Source organism: Trichosurus vulpecula, chromosome 1 (assembly GCF_011100635.1).
Source record: "Trichosurus vulpecula isolate mTriVul1 chromosome 1, mTriVul1.pri, whole genome shotgun sequence".
NCBI classification, from domain to species: domain Eukaryota; kingdom Metazoa; phylum Chordata; class Mammalia; order Diprotodontia; family Phalangeridae; genus Trichosurus; species Trichosurus vulpecula.
In genome coordinates, this window is record NC_050573.1 from 283,070,131 (window position 1) to 283,091,021 (window position 20,891).

The window sequence follows — 20,891 nt, forward strand, 5'->3', positions numbered from 1 at the left end:
GGTCTATTCCTAGGATCATATTTAAAGCTTTTCTATTTGATGTCCACAACATACTGGAAGACTGAACAAATCCTCCAGAAAATTGGGCACATCCTCTATGGAGTACTTGCATATAAGATAAAGATAAGAATGGACTGTGATGTCTTCTGGAGTACACAAGGGGAAACACATAAGACTATAACACAGATATATTACCTATTTTCACATATGTCTGAGCATCAATGATAAAGGTATAAATCATTGATTATAAAACTATTTAATAAAGAGCTTTTTATATTCTTTATATAATTCCTACTTTCAGATCTTCTAAGAAAAGCACACATGGTATAGCATATAGCAGTCAATGGTTTAATTTATGATTAAGGATGGTTTACCGTCATCATGACAAAAACTGGATGTATTTGCCAACATAATGAAGGAGATCTTTCAATACCCACTTATTTGGTAAAAATAATAGCAAAGGTATGTTCTTTGGGAGTCAATATGAAGCACTTTAAGCACAGTATTATGTTACCTAGTTTTCCTAGCAGTTTTATTAAATAATACTTTCCCCATTCTTTTGTGTTATTTGGTATATTAACATGATGCCACTGTATGCATTTAGTTCTAAATTTCGCTTATATTTTCTGTTCTGATCTATTTTTCTATTTTCTTATCCAATACTAGAAAATTTGATAATTACTACTTAATGGTAAATCTGTAAGTATAACTTTTCTCCTTTTTTCCTCATTATATCCCTTGATATTCTTAACCTTTTGTTTGTTCATATGAATTTTGGCATTATTTTACCTAATTCGATGAAGTGTCATATTGGTATTTTTATTGGTACTGTGTTAAATGTATAGATTTACATATTATTTTTTACCATATTATGATTACTGAATTGATTAATTTTCCCTTTGTTTTTATAAAATTTGTTTTGTAATTGTACTTACATAGATACTGTATGTTCTTGGTAGGTTAATTCCCAGATGTTCTTTTCATTATACTATTACATTAAATGGCATTTATAATTTTTTTCCTGACCTGTTAGTGATATATAGAAATGCTGATGGCTTTTGCTTTATAAAACTTTGAGAGGGCTGTAGTGGGAGTAGTATGCCTATTCTACATATAAGGAAACTGAGGCTCAGAGAGATTAATTAACTTGTCCATAGTTGTGCTGCTAGTAAGTATTGGAGTCAGTACTCAAAAGCAGATGTTCCAAATCCAAGTTCAATGGCGTTCTTTCCATTATACTTTGCTGTCTCTCTAACCACAACTCCCCCCTGCCACCCCAAATACAGAAATCTCTTACTTAATATAGATAACTTCTAGAAAAATAAATTTCTGTTGTGAATGCTTTTCTACTGACTTCCATTTCCATTTGGAAATGAGTGTCACTGGAAAAAAACAAGATGTAGACATAAATAAATAAGGTAAACTCACTTAAGATGCAATAAAACACTAAATCATATGCTTATAAAGTAAAACATGATAAAACATTAATAATTCAAAGAATTAATAATAACACTTAACATTAATACTGTATCTACTTTTTAAAAAACTACTCCCACTGCAAAATTCTTATGATAATGATTCTCTCTTTCACCTTGATTCCAATCATTGTTCTAACCATTAAGACGGCATATATTTGGCCACGTATCTTACAAAACTAAATCTTCAACACTCAACTTTGCTCAATACTCAGACACCTTTATTGTCACTCTTCCGACCACTTACACTTATTGTCCTTTTTTCTGGATCCTAATTTGGTTAGAAATAGTTTGTTAAAGTGTTTTTGGATAAAAGGTAGTAGTAATACAAAAGCATTAGATAATATTTATTGAGCACCTAATAATGAATGAAACATCTAATCCTTGCCCAATAATTTGCTAATCACTAGTGATTTAATGGATTCTGATTCTGTTGATCCTTTTGACCTGATTTTTTTGGGGGTGGCTGACCTCTTGGAAGTTTAATATATTAAAAAGCGGTTATCGCACCTGGTAAAATGCTGCTGATTAGCTGGGGTAGGAGATTCAAGTGTACTGGGCAAAGATCAAGGGCCTGGAATATTAATTCATTCTTTAATGGAACTGCATTCTTAATACTGAATTTTAAGATCATAGAAAAATCAGTGACTCAGACTGATATTCTACATCTTGAGCACTATACCAATTTTAAGAAAGTGGTTCTCAAATAGTAATTGCATTCCCTTGCTTAGTTGGAAACTAGCTAATTAAAGCTTCAGTTATCCTTCTTATTCCCTGTACTTTATTTCTATAAGAAGCAAATTAAAAGAAAATAAGTTAATACCAAAAATATCTCCAAACTGTGTATTATCAGATTTTAACCAGAAAAATCTGAAATAAAGATTTTTCCCCCAATTATTTCCATTCTAATTCTATAACACTCATTTTATTAATGCAGAAAAATTTAGATTTTATGTAATCCTGTGATCCTCTCCATTCCTTATTTAGTCAAGAGCTCTTCCTTCATCTAGAACTGTCAAAGCTACTCTCTTCTCTGCTCCTCTAATTTGGTTGTGATATGGGCTTTTATAACTAGGATATGTTTTCATTTGGAGATTGTGACATGTGGTGGGTATGAGATATTGGTCTTTATTTAATTTCTGCCAGATTGCTTTCCATTTGTCTTGGCAGGTTTTGCTGTACAGTGAGTCCAATAATTGTAGTCTTTGAGTTTACTATAAGCTACTATGATCTTGAGCTACTATGATCAATTGTTTCTGGGTCTTGTGTACCTAATCTGTTTCTCTGATCATTTTCCCCCATTTTTAACTAGTACTAGATAGTTTTGATAACTCCTGCTATGTTTGTGATTTGATATTGCTAGGACCCCTTCCTTCCCACTTTTTAAAAATTATTTCAAATATAGAACAAGAGGCATTCCCCAGTAGATATGAAAAGAGACCTTAAAAGCCAATGCAACAAGAATTAGGAGGGAAGCAGAAAATTGGGAGAAAATCTTTGCAACTAGTATCTCTGATAAAGGCCTCATCTCTAAAATATACAGGGAGCTAAGCCAAATATATAGGAATACAAGCCATTCCCAAATTGAGAAATGGTCAAAGGATATGAACAGGCAGTTTTCAGAGGAAGAAATTAAAGCTATCTACAGGCATATGGAAAAATGCTCTGGATCGCTGCTGATTAGAGAAATGCAAATCAAAACAACTCTTAGATACCACATCTCTCCTGTCAGATTGGCTAAAATAACAAATCAGGAGAATGATAAATGCTGGAAAGGATGTGGGGAAATTGGAACATTGTTGCATTGCTGGTGGAGTTGTGAGCTGATCCAGCCATTTTGGAGGGCAGTGTGGAACTATGCCCAAAGGGCTATAGAAATGTTCATACCCTTTGACCCAGTAATACCACTTCTAGGGTTGTATCCCAAAGAAATCACGCAAGCGGGAAAAGGACCCATATGTACAAAAATATTTATAGCAGCTCTCTTTGTGGTAGCCAAGAATTGGAAAGCAAAGGGATGCCCATCAATTGGGGAATGGCTGAACAAGCTGTGGTATATGAAGGTGATGGAATACTATTGTGTCATAAGAAATGGGGATGATGCAGACTTCATAACAACCTGGAAAAACCTACACGACATAATGCTGAGTGAGCGGAGCAGAGCCAGGAGAACTTTGTGCACAGCCACAGATATGTGGATTCCGTGAGGACCAATCCTGACATACTGCGCTTCTCTCAGCAACCTAAAGGGGCAAGGACAACTCCAGGGGACTCACGATGGAGAATGCTATCTTCATCGAGACAAAGAACTGCGAAGTTTGAATACAGACTGAGGCACACTACATGCTCGCCTTTTCTGCTTCTCTTTTGTTTTTGTTTTTGGGGTTTTTTTTTTTGTTTTTTTTTTTTTGGTTCTGTTTCTTCTTTCTCATGATTCATTCCATTGATCAAAATTCTTCTCCACGACTTGACTAGAGCATAAATTAATTCAATGCGAAGTTATACATGACAGTTATATGAGACTTCATGCCGTCTTGGGGAGGGAGGGGGGAGGGAGGGGAGAAAAACTGGAACTCAAAACTATGTAGAACCGTGTGTGGTAAACTAAAAATAAATAAAGAAAAAAAAATATATATAAAAAAAAGAAAAGAGACCTTAAAAAAGATAAGCTATTAATAGCCAAATGAAAAAAAATACTACAAGTTACTAGTAATAAGAGAAATGCAAATTAAAACACTCTGAGATTCTGTCACTCACCATATTGATATAAAGATGACAAAAAAGAAAAATGACAGGAATTAGAAGAGTCCATGAGGGAAAGGCCCAAAAATGCATTGCTGGTAGAGCGGTGAACTGATCCAACCATTATGGCAAGCAATCTGGAATTATGTCTCCAATGTCACTAATATCTACACACTCTCTGACCTGGTGATATCACTACTAGTCCAAACTTCAAAGAAATAAATAGAGTAAAAAGGCTCATATATACAAAAACATTTTTAGCAGTCCTTTTTGTTATAGCAAAAAAGTGGAAAGAAGTGGATACGCATCAACTGAGGAAAGGATGAACAAATTATGGAATATGAAGAAGGTAATATAATATTGTACTGTAAGAAACGATGGAGATGAATTTAGAAAAACCTAGGATGACTTGTATCTATCTCCTGCAGGGAGAAATGAACAGAACCAGGAGAAAAATTTCTACAATGATTATAACATTGTAAAGGAAAACAACTGCTAAAGTCTTTGGAACTATGATCAACAACACAATGAGTAATTGGGATTCCAGAAGACTGATGATGAAACATGCTTTCCACTTCTTTGTAGAGAGGTAAGGGTCTAGAGGCTGAGAATGAGAAGTACTTTTTCAAACATGGCCAAGGAATAGACTTGTTTTACTTGCCTGTGCTTATTTGTTTTTAGGGAGGGATTTTTTTTTTGGAGGGAGTAGAGGTGGGGCAGGGAAGGAGTTTATGGGAGTTAGCAGGCCTTAGTGATAGAGATACCAAAGAAAAGAGGTATCAATGAACCATTAAAAAAATACACAGAAAACAGCAAACGAAGTTCAGAAGGGTTCAAAGAGGACACTGTTGAAACTAGTATGTTAAATTTAATACATGCCTTCTTTGAAAAAAAAGGCTGTATGTAATAAAGTTTCATGGTATCAAACAGAGTGTTCTTTCTTCTTCTTTTCCGTATAAAAAAATTTATATCTGTTGGTATTTGCCAGGCTCATAATGATAAAGAAATTAAAATTAAAAAAATACCTTAAGCATCAAATAAGGGTTTTTTCCCACATAATACAGTTAGAATATAGCATTTGAAGATTTGCTATTAGGAATGAAGGAAGGCTCTCTAATACAAATCCCCCTTCAAATAGGGCTCAGTATTATGGTATCATAGATTCAGAGCTAAAAGACATCTTAGAGTTCATTTAGTCCAACCATTTTATTTTACAGAAGAGGGAACGAAGATCCAGAGAAGTTACATGACTTTTCCGGTTTCACAGATAGCAAGTAGCAGAACCAGGATTCAGAATGAGGTTTCATGATTACTACTACTAGTAGACCACATTTATACAGTATTTTACCTATATAATTTTATTTGATTCTCACCACAACCTTGTGTGGAGGACACCATCATCATCATCATCATCATCATCATCATCATCATCATCATCATCATCATCATCATCATCAATGCCATTCATTTTACAACTGAGGAAACAGGCTCCAGGACGTAAGAGGACTTTCCCAAGGTCCCACAGCTAGGAAGCATCTGAGGCAAGACTTGAATCAGGTTTTCCTGACTCCCAGATCAATACTCTTTCTGCCACAGGAGGTTGTACTTTCCATAGAAGAATGCTACTTCACCTAGTAAGCTGGTATCATCTAAGTGCTAAAATTACATAAAGTTCAACTTCTTATCACTTATCTATAAATTTTTGTTGTTCAGTCATTTCAGTTGCATTTGACTCCCTATGACTGCATTTGGATTTTTTTTTTGTAAGAGATACTGGAGGAGTTTTCTGTTTCCTTCTCCAGATCATTTTACAGATGAAGAAACTGAGGCAAACAGAGTTAAGTGACTTGCCTAGGGTCACACAGCTAGCGTCTGAGGCTACATCTGAACTCAGGTCTTCCTGACTCCAGGGCTGGCACTCTATCTACTGTGCCACCTACTTGCCCTATGATCTTCAGAAAGAACCCAATAAATGATTGGCTAAATAACAGAAGGTTGTCAAGTGCTTATGACTGGTGACTTTATTCTGAGATCTCTTTTTAAAAGCAAGATGTTCACCTATGATATCAGTAATTATGATGTCAAAAATGTATCATGCCCTCTTTCTTCTTTTTAATTAGTAGGGTCAAAACTTGCTAAGAATAATAAATATTATAGCACAGTGAATAGAGCACTGGCCCTGGAGTTAGGAGGACCTGAGTTCAAATGTGACCTCATATACTTTCTAACTGTGTGACCCTGGGCAAGTCAATTAACCCTGACTGCCTCAAAAAATTACTACTAAATATTTAAAAGTAGATAATCCATAACCACATAGGAAAGCTGATAAACTATTATACTAACAAGCCCCTCCCACCAACTTGCTTATTTTTGAAAGAAAATGTTGTACATATAATATAAATTATCTTACCTAGAGATTTGGATATCACGATCAGTCTGTCCCTGTATTTTGGCGTGAGGCAGACAGGATTTCCGTTCAGATTCATTTTCCATAATTTGGGCAACTTGTTCAGTAAAAGCTCCAAATCCTGTAATCATGAAAGGAGAAAGACGCAGCATTCTATGACTACCAAGATTACATTAGTTAACAGCATCCTGATATATTTTCATTATTTATTTTAGTTATTCTAATATATTAGGTTATGTGGTATTTTAAATAATTAATTTTAATATAATGTACATATAATTTTAAATATATTTTACATTAGTTATTTTAATTGCATTTTAATACATATTAATGCCTTCAGTTCTAAAAAGGAATAAAATAAAGTCATTTAATATTTACATGCCCAAAATTCTCTTTGCCACAAAAGTTCATCTCTCTAACACAACCACTTATATTTATATATTGTTTTTGAAGATATTTAAAGCACTTTTCTTACAACAACTATGAAGTAGATAGGACAAATATTTACTATCTCTATCTTACAGAAGAGGAAACCAAGGCTCTGAGAAGTTAAATGATTTTCCTATGCTCTCATATCTGGTGAATATCTGAGATAGTAATTAGAAGCTGGATCTCCTGACTTCAATACTTTATGAGGTTCAGAGTGAAATGAGAAAGAAAGAAAGAGGGGGGTGGATAGAGGGAGGGAAGGAGGGTGGGGGGTAGAGAGAGAGAGAGAGAGAGAGAAGGAGGGAGAGAGGATGGGAGGGAGGGAGGGAGGGAAGGAGGAAGGAAGGAAGGAAGGAAGGAAGGAAGGAAGGAAGGAAGGAAGGAAGGCAGAAATCTAGCCTGTAAACCTCAAGTTAACTGGGAGCTTTCCCCATTTCACTCTGAAGCTCATAGATTGGACCACAACAGGTCCCTGCCCAAGCTCCACTTAATGGCTAATATTTTGGGCCCTCCTGGCTCAGAGTGAATGTCAATGGTAACTGTTTCTCTTTTGACTAGCAACCCTGAGGGTCTTCCCCTCAGTTTGATTTTTTTTCTTTCTCTTTTTCCTCATTAAAGGGGCCATCCCTTGACTGATATCTCAAAGAGGCCTACTCACTGAATGGGCCTTATCTCACTCAAAGTGAGAACCTCAAAAGACCTTAGCCTAAAAGGACCAGGGTCTCCCATAGCATCCTGGGCCATCTACAGTATTCTTGGAGAATATCAGGACACTGGACCCAGATGGCTCTGGAAGAGAAAGTGAGGCTGGTGACCTTGCACAGCCCTCCCTCACTCAAATCAAAGTCAACTGCAAGTCATGTCATCATTTCCCTGATGTCATGGTCCTCTTCGAAATTAAAGGACAAACACAACAACCAATACTTTACATCAAATGGCCTCTTGATACTCTCCTAGCAATACTGCACAGCTATCACTCATGGAACACCATTTGTTGTTAAGTTGTGTCCTACTTTTTGTGACCCCATTTGCGATTTTCTTGGCAAAGATACTCAAATGGGTCTGTGTTCTCACCAAAGGTGGATGTTCCCTCTAATAATACAGATTGCCACCTGCCCAGGCCTGCTCATCCTGGGTGACTCTTTTGTCCATAAGTTTGCCATAGAGTGTCCACCTGACATGATGGGGGCCTTTCCACGCTTTCTGCTGATACCATGAGGATACCTGAGGGCAGACAGGCTATCCACGGTCTCCCCGTGCACTCGTTATTTGATCAGGCCATCTTTTCTCGATCATACATTGCTTTGACGTCATTCTTTTACTCCGGTTCTTTATCGTTCCATTATGCGGCAGAGCATGCTCACATTCACTAAGGGCCTCTCCTTGACACTGAGTAATCCTCATTCTAATTTTATGACCACCACCGCTAGCCCTTCACCCTGCACCCCCTGATCTGGGAAGAGCCAAAATGGCTGAAAGGCTGATGTAAAATGAATTGTAGATGGGTTTAAGACTGCAATATATTATCAATGATGATTTGACTCATGACTACCTGGAAAAGTTAGTAGGTTGATAATGTAGTGAGAATGAGGGGTAACAATTGAATATCCTGAGTAATCATAAAATATTAAAAGAACCAGAGGGAGGTTACAGGTGCACTGGGCAGATCCCCCCTGGACACAGACAAAAACTTCACAGCACAAAAAAGTATGGAGGGATTAACCATGTTGATGATATTATAAAAGCCAATGAAATATATATACTCATGAATTTGATTCTAGTTCTCTTTTTAATTGCTGTTGGGAAATATTAGGCTTTTCTGCAGCTTGGTATTTATTGCATAATCCTAATTAAAAGGAGAGAAAGAGAGATCAGTTGCTAGAAGTCAGATTGAGCCTAAGTGAAAATGTCAGTTTACACAGATGTCCCATCACACAGAACTAGAGAGGGTTAGAGAAAAGGTAACATTTGAATGTCATTCTGTGTGGCCTGTTGGTTGCAGTCTAATTCAGGGGTGGGGACAGGTAGCAGACTCAAGAACTATCTTCTCTTGTTTAAACCGATCTAGTCCATTTTAGAGGGAAAATATTGAAGTCATAATCTATCCAGGGAAGTTATAGACTAAGTCAATATATGTGTTTTTGCTCTCCGCATTTGACTCATGATAAATCATACCTTAGTACCTTATGGTGTGCAAAGCACCTTCCTCAGAATAGAGCTAAGAGGTTGTGACTGTGAGTAGTATGACAACCATTTTAGCAGAGGAAAGTGCGGTTCAGAGAGATTCGGAGACTAGCAGCCCACAGTGGTCCAGCCCTGCCGTGGCTCCAACCCCGTTTTCCTAAGGTCGGGCTCATTCCACACAATGGCTAGCCATCTTTCATTAACTCTTATTTCTGTCTCCTAATTTGAGTTCATTCCTTGGCCTTCAAGATCTGATAGCTTTTTGTCAATCCTAACTCATGCTCCTTTTGGCATTATTCCTCATGCTAACAAGTTTGCTGCCCATGTGTGACCTTCCATTTTTGCTTGTTTCCCCCGACCCTTCACGTCAAAATCTTTTTTTTTTCCAAGGTGACTATTTTAGTAAGGTTCTTCCTCCCTCCCTACTCCAAATTCTTCCTGGAAAAATCAATGTATGTGAAATTCCGATGGAAATCCCCTTTCTCACCTAAAAACATTTATTAAACACAAGTATTAAATACTGGAATTTTGGCTGAATCTACATAATTAAACTATCCTGTTAAGATTTTTGTCCTTTGTAATGCTGGTCAATAGGGTAAAGTTAGTAGATTTTACCCTCTCAGGAAAATATGACCTGCATTAGAAAAAAATTTTTAAATTGAGGAGGGCTTCACACCTATCTATTAGTTTATTCTCTATCTGCTTTCACAACTAGGCACTTGAATGTTTGTTCAGTGGACACATCTATTTGATTCTGAGTAATGACTATAAAGACTTCATTACCTCATCTATTTTACATATAAATTATCCTGCATTATCCTTAGGTTGGAAACCTTTTTATTCAAAGACAAGAAGAGTGTATAATACTTTTGGACAATGCCGAAGACAATATACTTATGACCAAAAATTGGCTAATAATAGCAAATTAAGATTTATACAGACAACTTGTGTTCACTGAAACAGGCCTTGAGATTTCTGTTAACTTTTACTCATTTGATAAATGACCCTGAACATATTTCCTCCAGTGTATATTTATCTAAGACTATACTAACCCTGTGCCGAAATATGATTATACTTTGGACATCCTCTAGTTATTGCCTTTCTGTCTTCAACAAAGTGTTTTCACTTTCTAGCCTTTCAATAAGCTACACTAAAGGGACCAGACACTTTTCTAGGCAGCCAGTTTGATAAATGATCATGTCATGCTATCACTTAGAGGTCTGCTGCAAAGTACTGAAGAGCAAATTATATTTCCCATGCAGGAGTGAGTGCCTTACTGCCTCCGTAGATGTCTGCAGCAAGGGCGATCGAATTCTGCACAATTAAGGATGGCCCTTTCTAACCTGTATTTGACCAGTTTGTTCTCATCTTTATTGGAAACGTCTAGCTCCACTGCCCTAACTGTATGAACACAAAGCAATTTGTCACCACTGTGACTGCCTGTCATAATCTTCCTGAGAAAATCTATAATTTTCCCCTTGTTCCTGACTAAATTGTGAAGAGTATAAATTTATCTTTTGGACAATATTCCTTCCATAATCAATAATGAGCAAAGGCCAAATAAATTGAGACCTCAGGAAACATGACAGGTGTAGAGAAGTCTATTCATTTGTATTCTATAAATCAAGTATTTAGTTTGGTGGACAAGCATGTTAATTTTTTTATTCCTACCATTTATTCTGCAGATAATATGTTATACAATAATATAATGACCCTAAAGCCAATAAAACAAATTCAATAGAACAATTAAAATTCTACTGTGGAATAAACTTGCAATTTATTTAAATTGTATTGAGTTATTAAACTTTGCAGGCATAAAAGATTAACAAACTTTTTTCCATCTTATCAGTTTTCATAAATTTTTACTAAGACGGGCTAGATTCATTTGATTAAAATAATTAGGCAAATATAATTCTGTCCCTAATGTAGATTTTTTTCTGGCTTAAGTTACATGATCAAATTACCTGGAAAATATCCAAATTCTCCACTTTTTGTTGTATAGCCAAAACATTAGTTTTTTTTATTTAGTATTTTATTTTTCCCCAGTTACATGAAAAAACAATTTTTAACATTTGTTTTTAAAACTTTGAATTCCAAATTCTCTCCCTTCCTTCTTCTCTATGCAGGCAAACAATTCAATATACATTATACATGTGTACTCATGCAAAAAAATTTCTATAATAGTCAAAAACTTTTATTTTATGCACAAATAAAAAGTTTAGTAAAATAAATATAGAAACCCAAAGTTAATCCTACTTCAATTAAAATTATATATTGCCATTAACCTGCACAATTACACTGGGTAGATAATTTAACTTTCTTGGATTCATCTGTCAAAATGAAGTGCTCACTGAAATAGGGAAATCCCAAGGTCTCTTCCAGCTCTAAGACCCTATATTCTGGGTCATACTGGAGGCAATATTTCCAAGGACAACCTATTGTAAAGTCAAAACCATTACTTTCTCTATACCTTGTTATTAATTCTAAAACGTAGTTAAGTCAGAATGGGAACATAACCAGGTATGAGCCATCATTAAAGGCTTTTCTTAATATAAAAACCTCTCTACCTTAAGGCATAACAAAGTGTTTTCAAATCAGCATGGGGGGGGCAGAACTAAGTCTCAGATAGATCTGAGTTCAAATTCTGCCTCATGTAATGGCTACATAACCCTGAGTAATTCACTGACCTCCGGGTGCTTCAGTTTCCTCGTCTGTAAAATGGAGGGTAATAATGTCACCTACCTCTCAGAGTTGTTGTGATGATAAAATGTGATAATATATGCAAAGTGTGTCGAAAACCTCAAAGCCTTATATGGTAGCTATTAATTTCCATATTTAGACAGACTCATCTCTGCAATGCCACTGCAGACTCTGTGAATGAAAATATTCAGTTTGATTTCCAGTTGCCTATTGACATGGCTCTGCATGGACAGGCTTCCAGGATTATTGGTCTTACTACTTGCTGGACCATTGTTATCCTTGAATCAGAATCTTACATAGCTTGGCAGGACTGGTGATGATGCCAAAATCATGCAGATATAAGTGCATTTATTGATTCCTTTCCACATAAATCCATTTACCGTCACATGGACATGACCTGAATATATTCATGACTATAAATGGAAGACCGGCCACATTATATTTGGGGGGATCCAGACCTGTGATTTAACTCATACTGGGTGGATACTAACTCTCAGTGAAAAGGCTTCTTTTATCAAGGTGGATCAGAACCTTCTCCGAAATTTCTAATCTTGAAGAGTTGCCTGCGGGGCACCGAGAGGGTGACTTTCTCTAGCTTCACATAGCCAGGATGTGTCAGAGTACAACATTGAATCCAGGTTTTCCAGACTTCTGACATGTATTTCTTTTTTTTTCCTGTAGTGTGCTACAACTAAAAAACAAAAAACCTCAATAGTTTCTCTTGTGTTATTTTCAACTTTTATATACATTACATCCTTTGTAGGTACTTGACTCTACCACAACACAGATTTTCTGAATTTAAAGTCTGCTAACTTTTGGAATACAAGATGTTCCTACATTGCTGTTTTAAATGATCAGGAACACAATTTTCCCACATAAGCTTTGCCCATGATAATTAGGTTCCCAGGTCAACCTCCACAAAGACTACTGAGTCCATGATGGACATGAAAGCAGCAGCAGCTAGTGATGCACACTTAAGGTGGCCTCAGAGCCAGGACAACCTATGTCCAGCTCCTTGCCTCTTACACATTTTGGCTGGGGAAGACCCTGGCAGTCAGAACCCTTCAGTGCCTTCGGCAACTCCCTTAAGATGTTGAGTTGCAGAGAAGGTGGTGACCTGCCTGGCAGTAGGAGTTTCTTCCTTTGGAAGTTCCCTATACTAGAGAAATCACAGGTCCTGTCCCTCTTCCTATCGCCTATGAACATGGAGATGAAAAAAATATTTTACCACAAAGTTTTGCAAAGGCTGGGCTTCAGGCAGATATTGCCCAAGGAGGTTACAATGTTAAAGATTTGGCCTCCAGATAAGACCCCCAAACCCATCTCCAATCTACCTTGGTTTGCTGATTTTCAGCAGGCACCTTTAGTTGTCGGTTTCTAAATCCTCTGGGTTTTCCCCAAACCCGAAGTGAGTTAACCAACCTTTGGAGAGACTGTACTGTTACACATGTAAGAGAGGAGACATCTGCAGCCACAATCTGTATGGGGACAGAGCTTCCCTTTGCTTAACCACTTTGCTAGTTCTCGTAGCCTAGGCATGGGTTTGTTGTCTTAGGCATTCTGCAGCGTGTCAATAAGCCACAGCCTTTCGGGACATATTTCCTTGTCTATAAAATCAGGACCACATGACACTTTGGAGGTTACCTAGGAGAGAATCAAATGATAGCTGCCTATGTTACATACAATTTTAAGGTTTATTAATATCATACATTTATGCGATGCTTTAAGGCTTGCAGGTGCTTTACACATATTTGGTTCTTACAATATGTGAGGCAAGTGTTATGGGTATTTTTATCCCTATTTTACAGATGAAGAAACTGAGGCTTGACGAGGTGAAGTGACTTGCCAAGGCCACACACAGGTGCGGTTCAGAGCTGAGACAGGAGCTCGGGTCTCTTGACTCCAAGCCTAGGGCTCCTTCTCTACTGCTCCTAAGATAATGTGCTCAAAAGCTCTTTGTAGCCTATAAAGCTTATGTAAAGTGTTCTCCTTGATGCTATGCAATGGGAATGGAACGTGACTGTCCAGGCTGTCATCTCTGAGTGAGGGACTGCCTAGGAAGCCAGTGGGGGGACACTAGGTAAAATACTCATTTTTATCACCTCCCCAACAAAAATACACCGAATAGCACAAAAATAATTCTATAGCAACATTAACCAATTGATACTGACTACAACTTCATCTATACATTAATTAGAATTACTTTCAAAAAATACAACATATCTGGAAGAAACAAAAACTATTCAATAAAGGTTTGACCAAGGCTAAATACCATGAATAACTCTTAAAACGTTTTATTTTTGGCAATAGAGTTACTATTGCCTCTCTTTAAATGCTTTGCTCAAACTTTCCAAACAGCTCCTGTTACAATCCCCATGAAATAAAACAAAACAGCCCACCAACCTGGTAACAACGAAGGATAAAAACGATTACTTTTTTCTTTAAAAAAAGGATTCTGGGGGGAACAGATTTGGAGATATGCAAGTAGTTGTGCTAGGAAGGGTTTATAGTATACCTTGAGAGTGACCTGACAGGTTTTAAAGTGGAAAACTTTATAGTCAATTAACAGTAAAAAATTTTCTATCAAAATTTCCCTTAATACCTTCATATGAAGAAGTTGGTTGTCAACTGCAATAAGCTGAGTGAGGTTCTCCAGGGTTTCTAAGTCTTTTATTTCATCAATATTGTTATTACTGATATTTAATATAGAGAGGGAATTCTGTAAGAAAATTAATTAGGACAAATTAGGAAACTACTCATTTGAATATCACATATGATAACTTTTTCATACCTAGTCTTCCTTGATCAAAAATTCTAAATCATTCATATAATCTACATTCTTTACTATTTCAATACTTTAACAATCTGTAATTTTGTTGGTGTAAACTATCCTTCCACTGACAGTTTGCTACCCTCCTGTGACTTAGCTTACAATAAAAATCCATAACCTTGTTTCGAGATTGAGGATGACTCTGAACTTGTCTAGGCTGCTTCTTGGACAACCAGACTGTCTATCACTAGGTCTGTCCCCTATGCTGCTGGGATGTATGGGGTGTTCAGGAAGACTATTATTTCTGGTGTGAGGACTTCCTGAATCTTTCTAAGGGCTGCTCATCCCCTTTGGCGTCCACTTGATTCACCCAGTTCTCAACCATGTCTCCAGGAAGCTGCAGTATGCACAGCAGCCACTTCCCAGTAAACCATTTCAGCAGATGGGCTAAACCAGGTTGAGGGTAATCGACGGGCCTCAAATCCATTGGTAAGTTAGGCGGATGTCTACACGAAGCATGTGAAGACCTCCCTGGAGGGATGAGAACAATTTGTTCCAACAGCAGCCATGAAGGCAGCTGAAAGAGGCACTGTGGAGCACTTAGAGGTTGGTCAGACATCCAAGATGCCAAGGTCATCCATTGCATCCCGGATCATTGCCAATCATTTTGACTTTTGTCCTGACACTGGATTTTGATGATTCAGGAAGAGTGAGGGAATGAGGCTGATGAAAAGTGCAACTCTGCCTCACTTAAATTCAATTTACAATCAAGTCAAGACATCACCTCAGATGTCATTGGTTCTATTAGAAAATGAAGGACAAACAACTCTCACCTTACTAGAAGCCCTTTTGGTTTGGGAGGAACTAACTCTGCTGACAGCCTTCAAGAACCCAGGGTCACCCCTAAGCCACAAGGAGGCATCAAAGAAGGACTTTTGTAGGTGCCTTTAAGTTCATTATATAGACAAAATGAAATGTGATGTTTTTTGCTATGTATAATCAGAGAATCTTAGAATTGGAAGGGATTTTGGTGATCATCTAGTCCAGCTGGTTCATTTTAAAGGTGAGCTGAGCTCCAAAAGGGGTGGGATGATGTACTCAAGGTCACACAACTCTGGTCTCTTGACTCCCAGGCCAAAACTCATTCTACTATACCACTGTTGTATCAGAGGAGACTTCAGGAATTAGGATAGTGGACGTTGATATCTTTGACTAAAATATCTCCAATAAATCCCAATCTCCTCCTCAATGCTGTCTAAAGTCTCTCTTCTTTGTGATAGAATCTGGGCCACAGGAAGTGGCCAATACAGATCCAATACTCTTGAAATCTCTACAAGGATCAAATCAAATCAACTGCCATATCTTTGGTTCTGAAGATAAGACAATCTCTTCAAGTTAGGTCTCCCTGATGCCTACTCTCTGCCATCCAATATATTAGCTATCCCTCTCAATTTTTTGCCATCTGCAGACTTGATAAGGTTCACATTGATAAGGTCCCCAAAAGTTCACTAAGGTCACAAAAATCCCTTATTATCAGCAGCTTTTATAGATTTTTGCCTATGAATTTTTCCTCTAAATATACTTTAAATAAATAACTGTAATAATGTTAAGCACCAAGGTAATATTTCCTTAAATGATAAGTTAGCATATATAAAAATAAATAAATGCTCTTTATAGGAAATATTTATATGTTTATACAGACATATACTTATTTGTATATATACATATACATACACAGTTAAGAGCTACATCTTTGTGTATGTACATGTTCAGATATACATAGGTATTCAAATCAACAAATGTTTATTAAGTGTCCACTCTGTGCAAAATTAGATACTGGTGCGGGGATACAAAGATGAGTAAAAAGCCACCTCTGATTTGAAGGAGCTTATCACATACACATACACACTACCACACATATTTACACTAACATGTCATAGGCAGTCAATAAATAGTGCGATCATGTCACTCCTAAATAGTTCTCTAATGGCTTTGCATTAGTGCCTGAAATTCCAACATCATTGATTCTTTTGGGTTAAGGTATTAAAGGTTTGGAGGACCACTGTTAAAAATGCAAATGTTATTTGAAATAGGTGGTATATAAAGATACAAGTCTATTCTATATCTATATGTGTGTTTATTATCTTTTACTCGTGTCTGACCATTTCCTTCTCCAGCTCATTTTACAGATGAGGAAACTGAGGCAAACAGGGTTAAGCGATTTGTCCAGATTTACACAGCTAGTAAACATGTGAGGCCAGATTTGAATTAAGGTCCTCCAGACTCCAGGGCTGGCACTCTATCCACTGAGCCACATAGCTGTCTTGTAGATATACAGATATAGAGATACAGATATAGATATAGATATAGATATAGATATAGATACGCATTTTTAGGTAGTTAGGTGGTACTGTGAATAGAGTGGTAGACCTGGAGTCAGGAAGACCTATTTCCAAACACAGTTTCAGACTCTAGCGGTGTGACCCTGGACAAATAATTTAAACTTTGTTTGCCTCAGTTTCCTTGTCTGTAAAATGAAAATAATAATAGCACCTACCTCCCAAGGTTGTTGTGAGGATCAAATTTATAAAGTACTTTGAAAACTTAAAAGTGCTATATAAATATTAACTCTCTGTATATTAATTTCTAATGCATGCAATGTCAATCTATTTATTATCTTCTAATAATCACCTTGACTAACTTAAAATAACATGTCAATCACCAAATTGCTTTGTCAGAAAACTAAGAGATATATCGCCTTACTGCCAAGGATTGAAGAGTTCTTGGATCAAAAAGAAGCTTTTCGCCAAGGGGAAGCCTTTGACTTTCAACGTGTAGCTCTCTGAGCTCTTTTAGTCCTTCTAAACACTCTACTACAGCAATGTAGTTGCCACCCAGATACCTGCAGAAGAAAAGAGAAACATACATTTTGGAAATATAATTCTATGGAAACTAGTGTTGAAAACTCCTGATGAAGATTCCAAATAAATTATCTACAGCATTCACTTGGTCTTTTGGTTCTAATATTCCATCATTCTACAAATATCTTATGAGTCAACACTTATGGTCATAGGGCTGACAGGGTCCTCATGATATCATCTGGTGTTTTCCACCTCAGGGAAGAACTTTGTCCTTTTAAAACTTTTTCCATTTATCTGGAATGGGTATTTTTAAAGAAAAATCATCATCTATTTTAGGTAACTTGGCTCAGGTGCTAGTAAGTTTTCCAGAGACTATAAGTGGTTTTAAAAACCTTAATCCATATTATTCTTGTAGCAACTTTAGTTTCTCTCTTCTAGTTAAGGGTTCAGTGTGGATTAAAAATAGCTAAGCGGGTTAGTGTTTGCCTTTTTTCTAGAAAATTCAAATGCTAAATCAAATTGGATTCTGCTTTTTATTTATTATGTACCTAATAAGGCAAAAGTATCTATTCTGGGTGCAGATCATTACTCAGAGTAATTCTTCCGCCTCCTCTAATTAACAGCCATAGGAATAGCACGACAATCTCCAAATTTTTTTTGAACCTAGAATTCATCTAACTTGTCTATTTTTCCAAAGGAAAACTTAAGACAAGAATCTTGTTTCAAGGTTAACATGATCTTAACAACTGACCCAAAATATTAAGATGAAATGTTTACATTGCAGCTAAATTTGACTTTTGCCTTTTGCTTTTAAGAAATTCAGCAAGTTTAACATTGTGGATAACTCCAGACTGAGTGCTGGAAATATGGGATCTACTCCCAGCTCTGCCTTAACTTTAATACTCTCATACTCAGTGCCTCATATTAAGAAATGCTAAAAGTCTAACAGATGGTAGCTGAAAATACCAGCCTTCATTACCAGTTATGCTATGAGACCTCATCTTAGGTTAGACTTTTTATTTTTTTAAATCATTATTTTATTTCAATTAGCAAAAAAATCACTTCCTTTCCCTCTCACCCTAATTTTCACCTGTATCTTCAATCCTCCTCCCCACAGAGAATAAAAGAAAAAAATCTCATTTACAAACATGTATAGACAAGCAAAATAAATATAAAATTAATTAATTAATATCAAAACCAATAAAAATCAAGACCATATTAAAAAAAAGACTTATTCTGCACTCTTGAGTTCTTTGCCTCTCCAACTGGAATCATGGTTGGTCATTATGTTGCTTAGAATCCCTAGTTCCTCAAAACTGTTTATCTTTACTATTGCGGTCATAGAAATTATTCTCCCAGTGCTACTGCCTTCACTCTGCATCATTTCATACACTTCCTTCTTCTCAGGTTTCTCTAAATCATTCCCTTTATCATTTCTTACATTACTTATATAATAGCATCCATCTATCTATCTATCTGTCTGTGTGTGCCTGCCTGCCTGCCTCTCATAACTTTTTCAGCTATTTCCCCCTCAGATTCCCCTTCTTTACCACCTCAATAAGAGCTATATCTGTACATCCTTAGTTTCTCTTAGGAATAATCTCTCCATTAATCTGCCCTCCCTGTAATTCGCCTTCCCCTGATGAGTGGAATGTATTTCTCTAGTCTAGTCTCTGTGTGTCTGTGTGTGTGTGTGTGTGTGTGTGTGTGTGTGTGTGTGTGTGACAGAGAGAGAGAGAGAGAGAGAGAGTATTCTTTCCCTCTGTGACCAGTTCAAATGATAGTGAGGTTCAAGTGCCAGCCCCTCTCCCCTCTCCATCCTTGTTTGTATAGATGTCCACTAGCTCACCCTGACTATGAGATAAATTTCCCTCGCCTGCCTTTCCCTTCCTCAGCCCTCCCCAGTCCTTGCTCCCATGTATTCCTCTTCCCTTTTTGCCATTTTCCTCCTAAGATCATTAAGCAGAACAGAACCACTTCTAGACCTAGTCTAATTACACTCTGTGATCCCTGATGATAATAGGTTGAAAGAGGACATATGTACCATTTCCCCACATTTGAACATAAGCACTTTATCCTTTAGTCCATTATGACTGTTTATTTGTGTTTACCTTTATATGTTTCTCTTAACTCCTGTGTTTTAACTATAAAGTTTCTATGTAGCTTTGGTCTTTTTCATTAGGAATGCTTAGAAATTCTTTACTTCATTAAAAATCCATTTTTCTCCTGTAGGATTATACTGTTTTTCTGGGTTAGTTCTTGGCTTATACATCCTTATCTTTTGAGACAGCTGGGTGTTTCAGTGGATACAGCACTTGGTCTAGAGTCAGGAAGACCTGAGTTCAAATGTGGCCTCTGATACTAGCTATCTTCCTGGGGGGCAAGTAATTTTGTCTGCTTCAGTTTCCTCAACTGTAAAATATAGACAATAATTGCACCTGCCTAGCAGGATTGCTGTGAAGTTCAAATGAGGTAATAACTGTAAAGCACTTAATACAGTGTTGCTTCATAGTAGGCTAAAATGCATATTCCTTTCCCTTTCCCCTTCTGGAACAGTGTATTCTAAATTCTCAGCTCCTTCATAGTGGTAGGTGTTTAATTATGTCATTCTAAAGCATGTGGCTTTTGGGTACTTGAATCCTTTCTTTTTGGATGCTTGAAATATTTTTTCTTTCACTTGGAAACTTAAGTTTTGTTTATGATACTCCTGGGGGGCTTTCTTTCAGGAGGTGGCTGGTGAATTATTTCTATTTCCACTTGGCCCTCTGGTTCTAAGAGATCTGGACAGTTCCTGCCTCCACCCCAATTTCTTGATATAGATGTTGAGGTACTCTTTTAGGTCATGGCTTTCACATGGTCTAGGGACTCTAGATTTTTCTTCTGTCTTCCAGGTTTTTGCTATGCCTTTCCCAGATTTTCCAAGTTTTTGCTATACCTTTATTACAATACTTTTTCTTCTGCTTTTTTTCACACTTGATTTTGCTTTAATATTTGTTGTCTCATGGAGTCATTAGCTTCTCTTTGGTCTGTTTTAATTTTCAAGAAGTTTGCTGCTTGGGCAAGGTTTCATATCTCATGTGCTAAGCTGTTTATTTCCTTTCATATCTTTTCTTACACAGTTCTTTTTCTCTAGCACTGATTTTATTTATAAAAACATTTTTTAAAATTTAAACTCTTGATTTCTCTATTCCAGAAATTCTAGTTAAATTTGTGCCCAAGCTGTGGGTTTTTTTGGGGGGGTGGTGGTTTGGAGGCATTGCTTGTAGATGTTTTGGAGTCATAATCTTAGGTGTGAACTCTTCCTCTGAAACAACGTCTTAATG

At 36.8% G+C, this 20,891-nt stretch overlaps 1 protein-coding gene across 2 annotated transcripts in view; it reads right to left on the minus strand.

The window, feature by feature from the left end:
* Positions 1-20,891, minus strand: part of PPP1R42 (protein phosphatase 1 regulatory subunit 42) — a 51,238-nt gene that overhangs the window by 25,978 nt on the left and 4,369 nt on the right. For both annotated transcript variants that reach the window (XM_036741364.1, XM_036741363.1), the window contains exons 3-5: positions 17,471-17,609; positions 14,540-14,656; positions 6,628-6,745 (exon numbers count right to left, since the gene is read on the minus strand). In XM_036741364.1, coding sequence (XP_036597259.1) covers positions 6,628-6,745; positions 14,540-14,656; positions 17,471-17,609 — 374 coding nt within the window. The remainder of the gene's footprint in view (positions 1-6,627; positions 6,746-14,539; positions 14,657-17,470; positions 17,610-20,891) is intronic.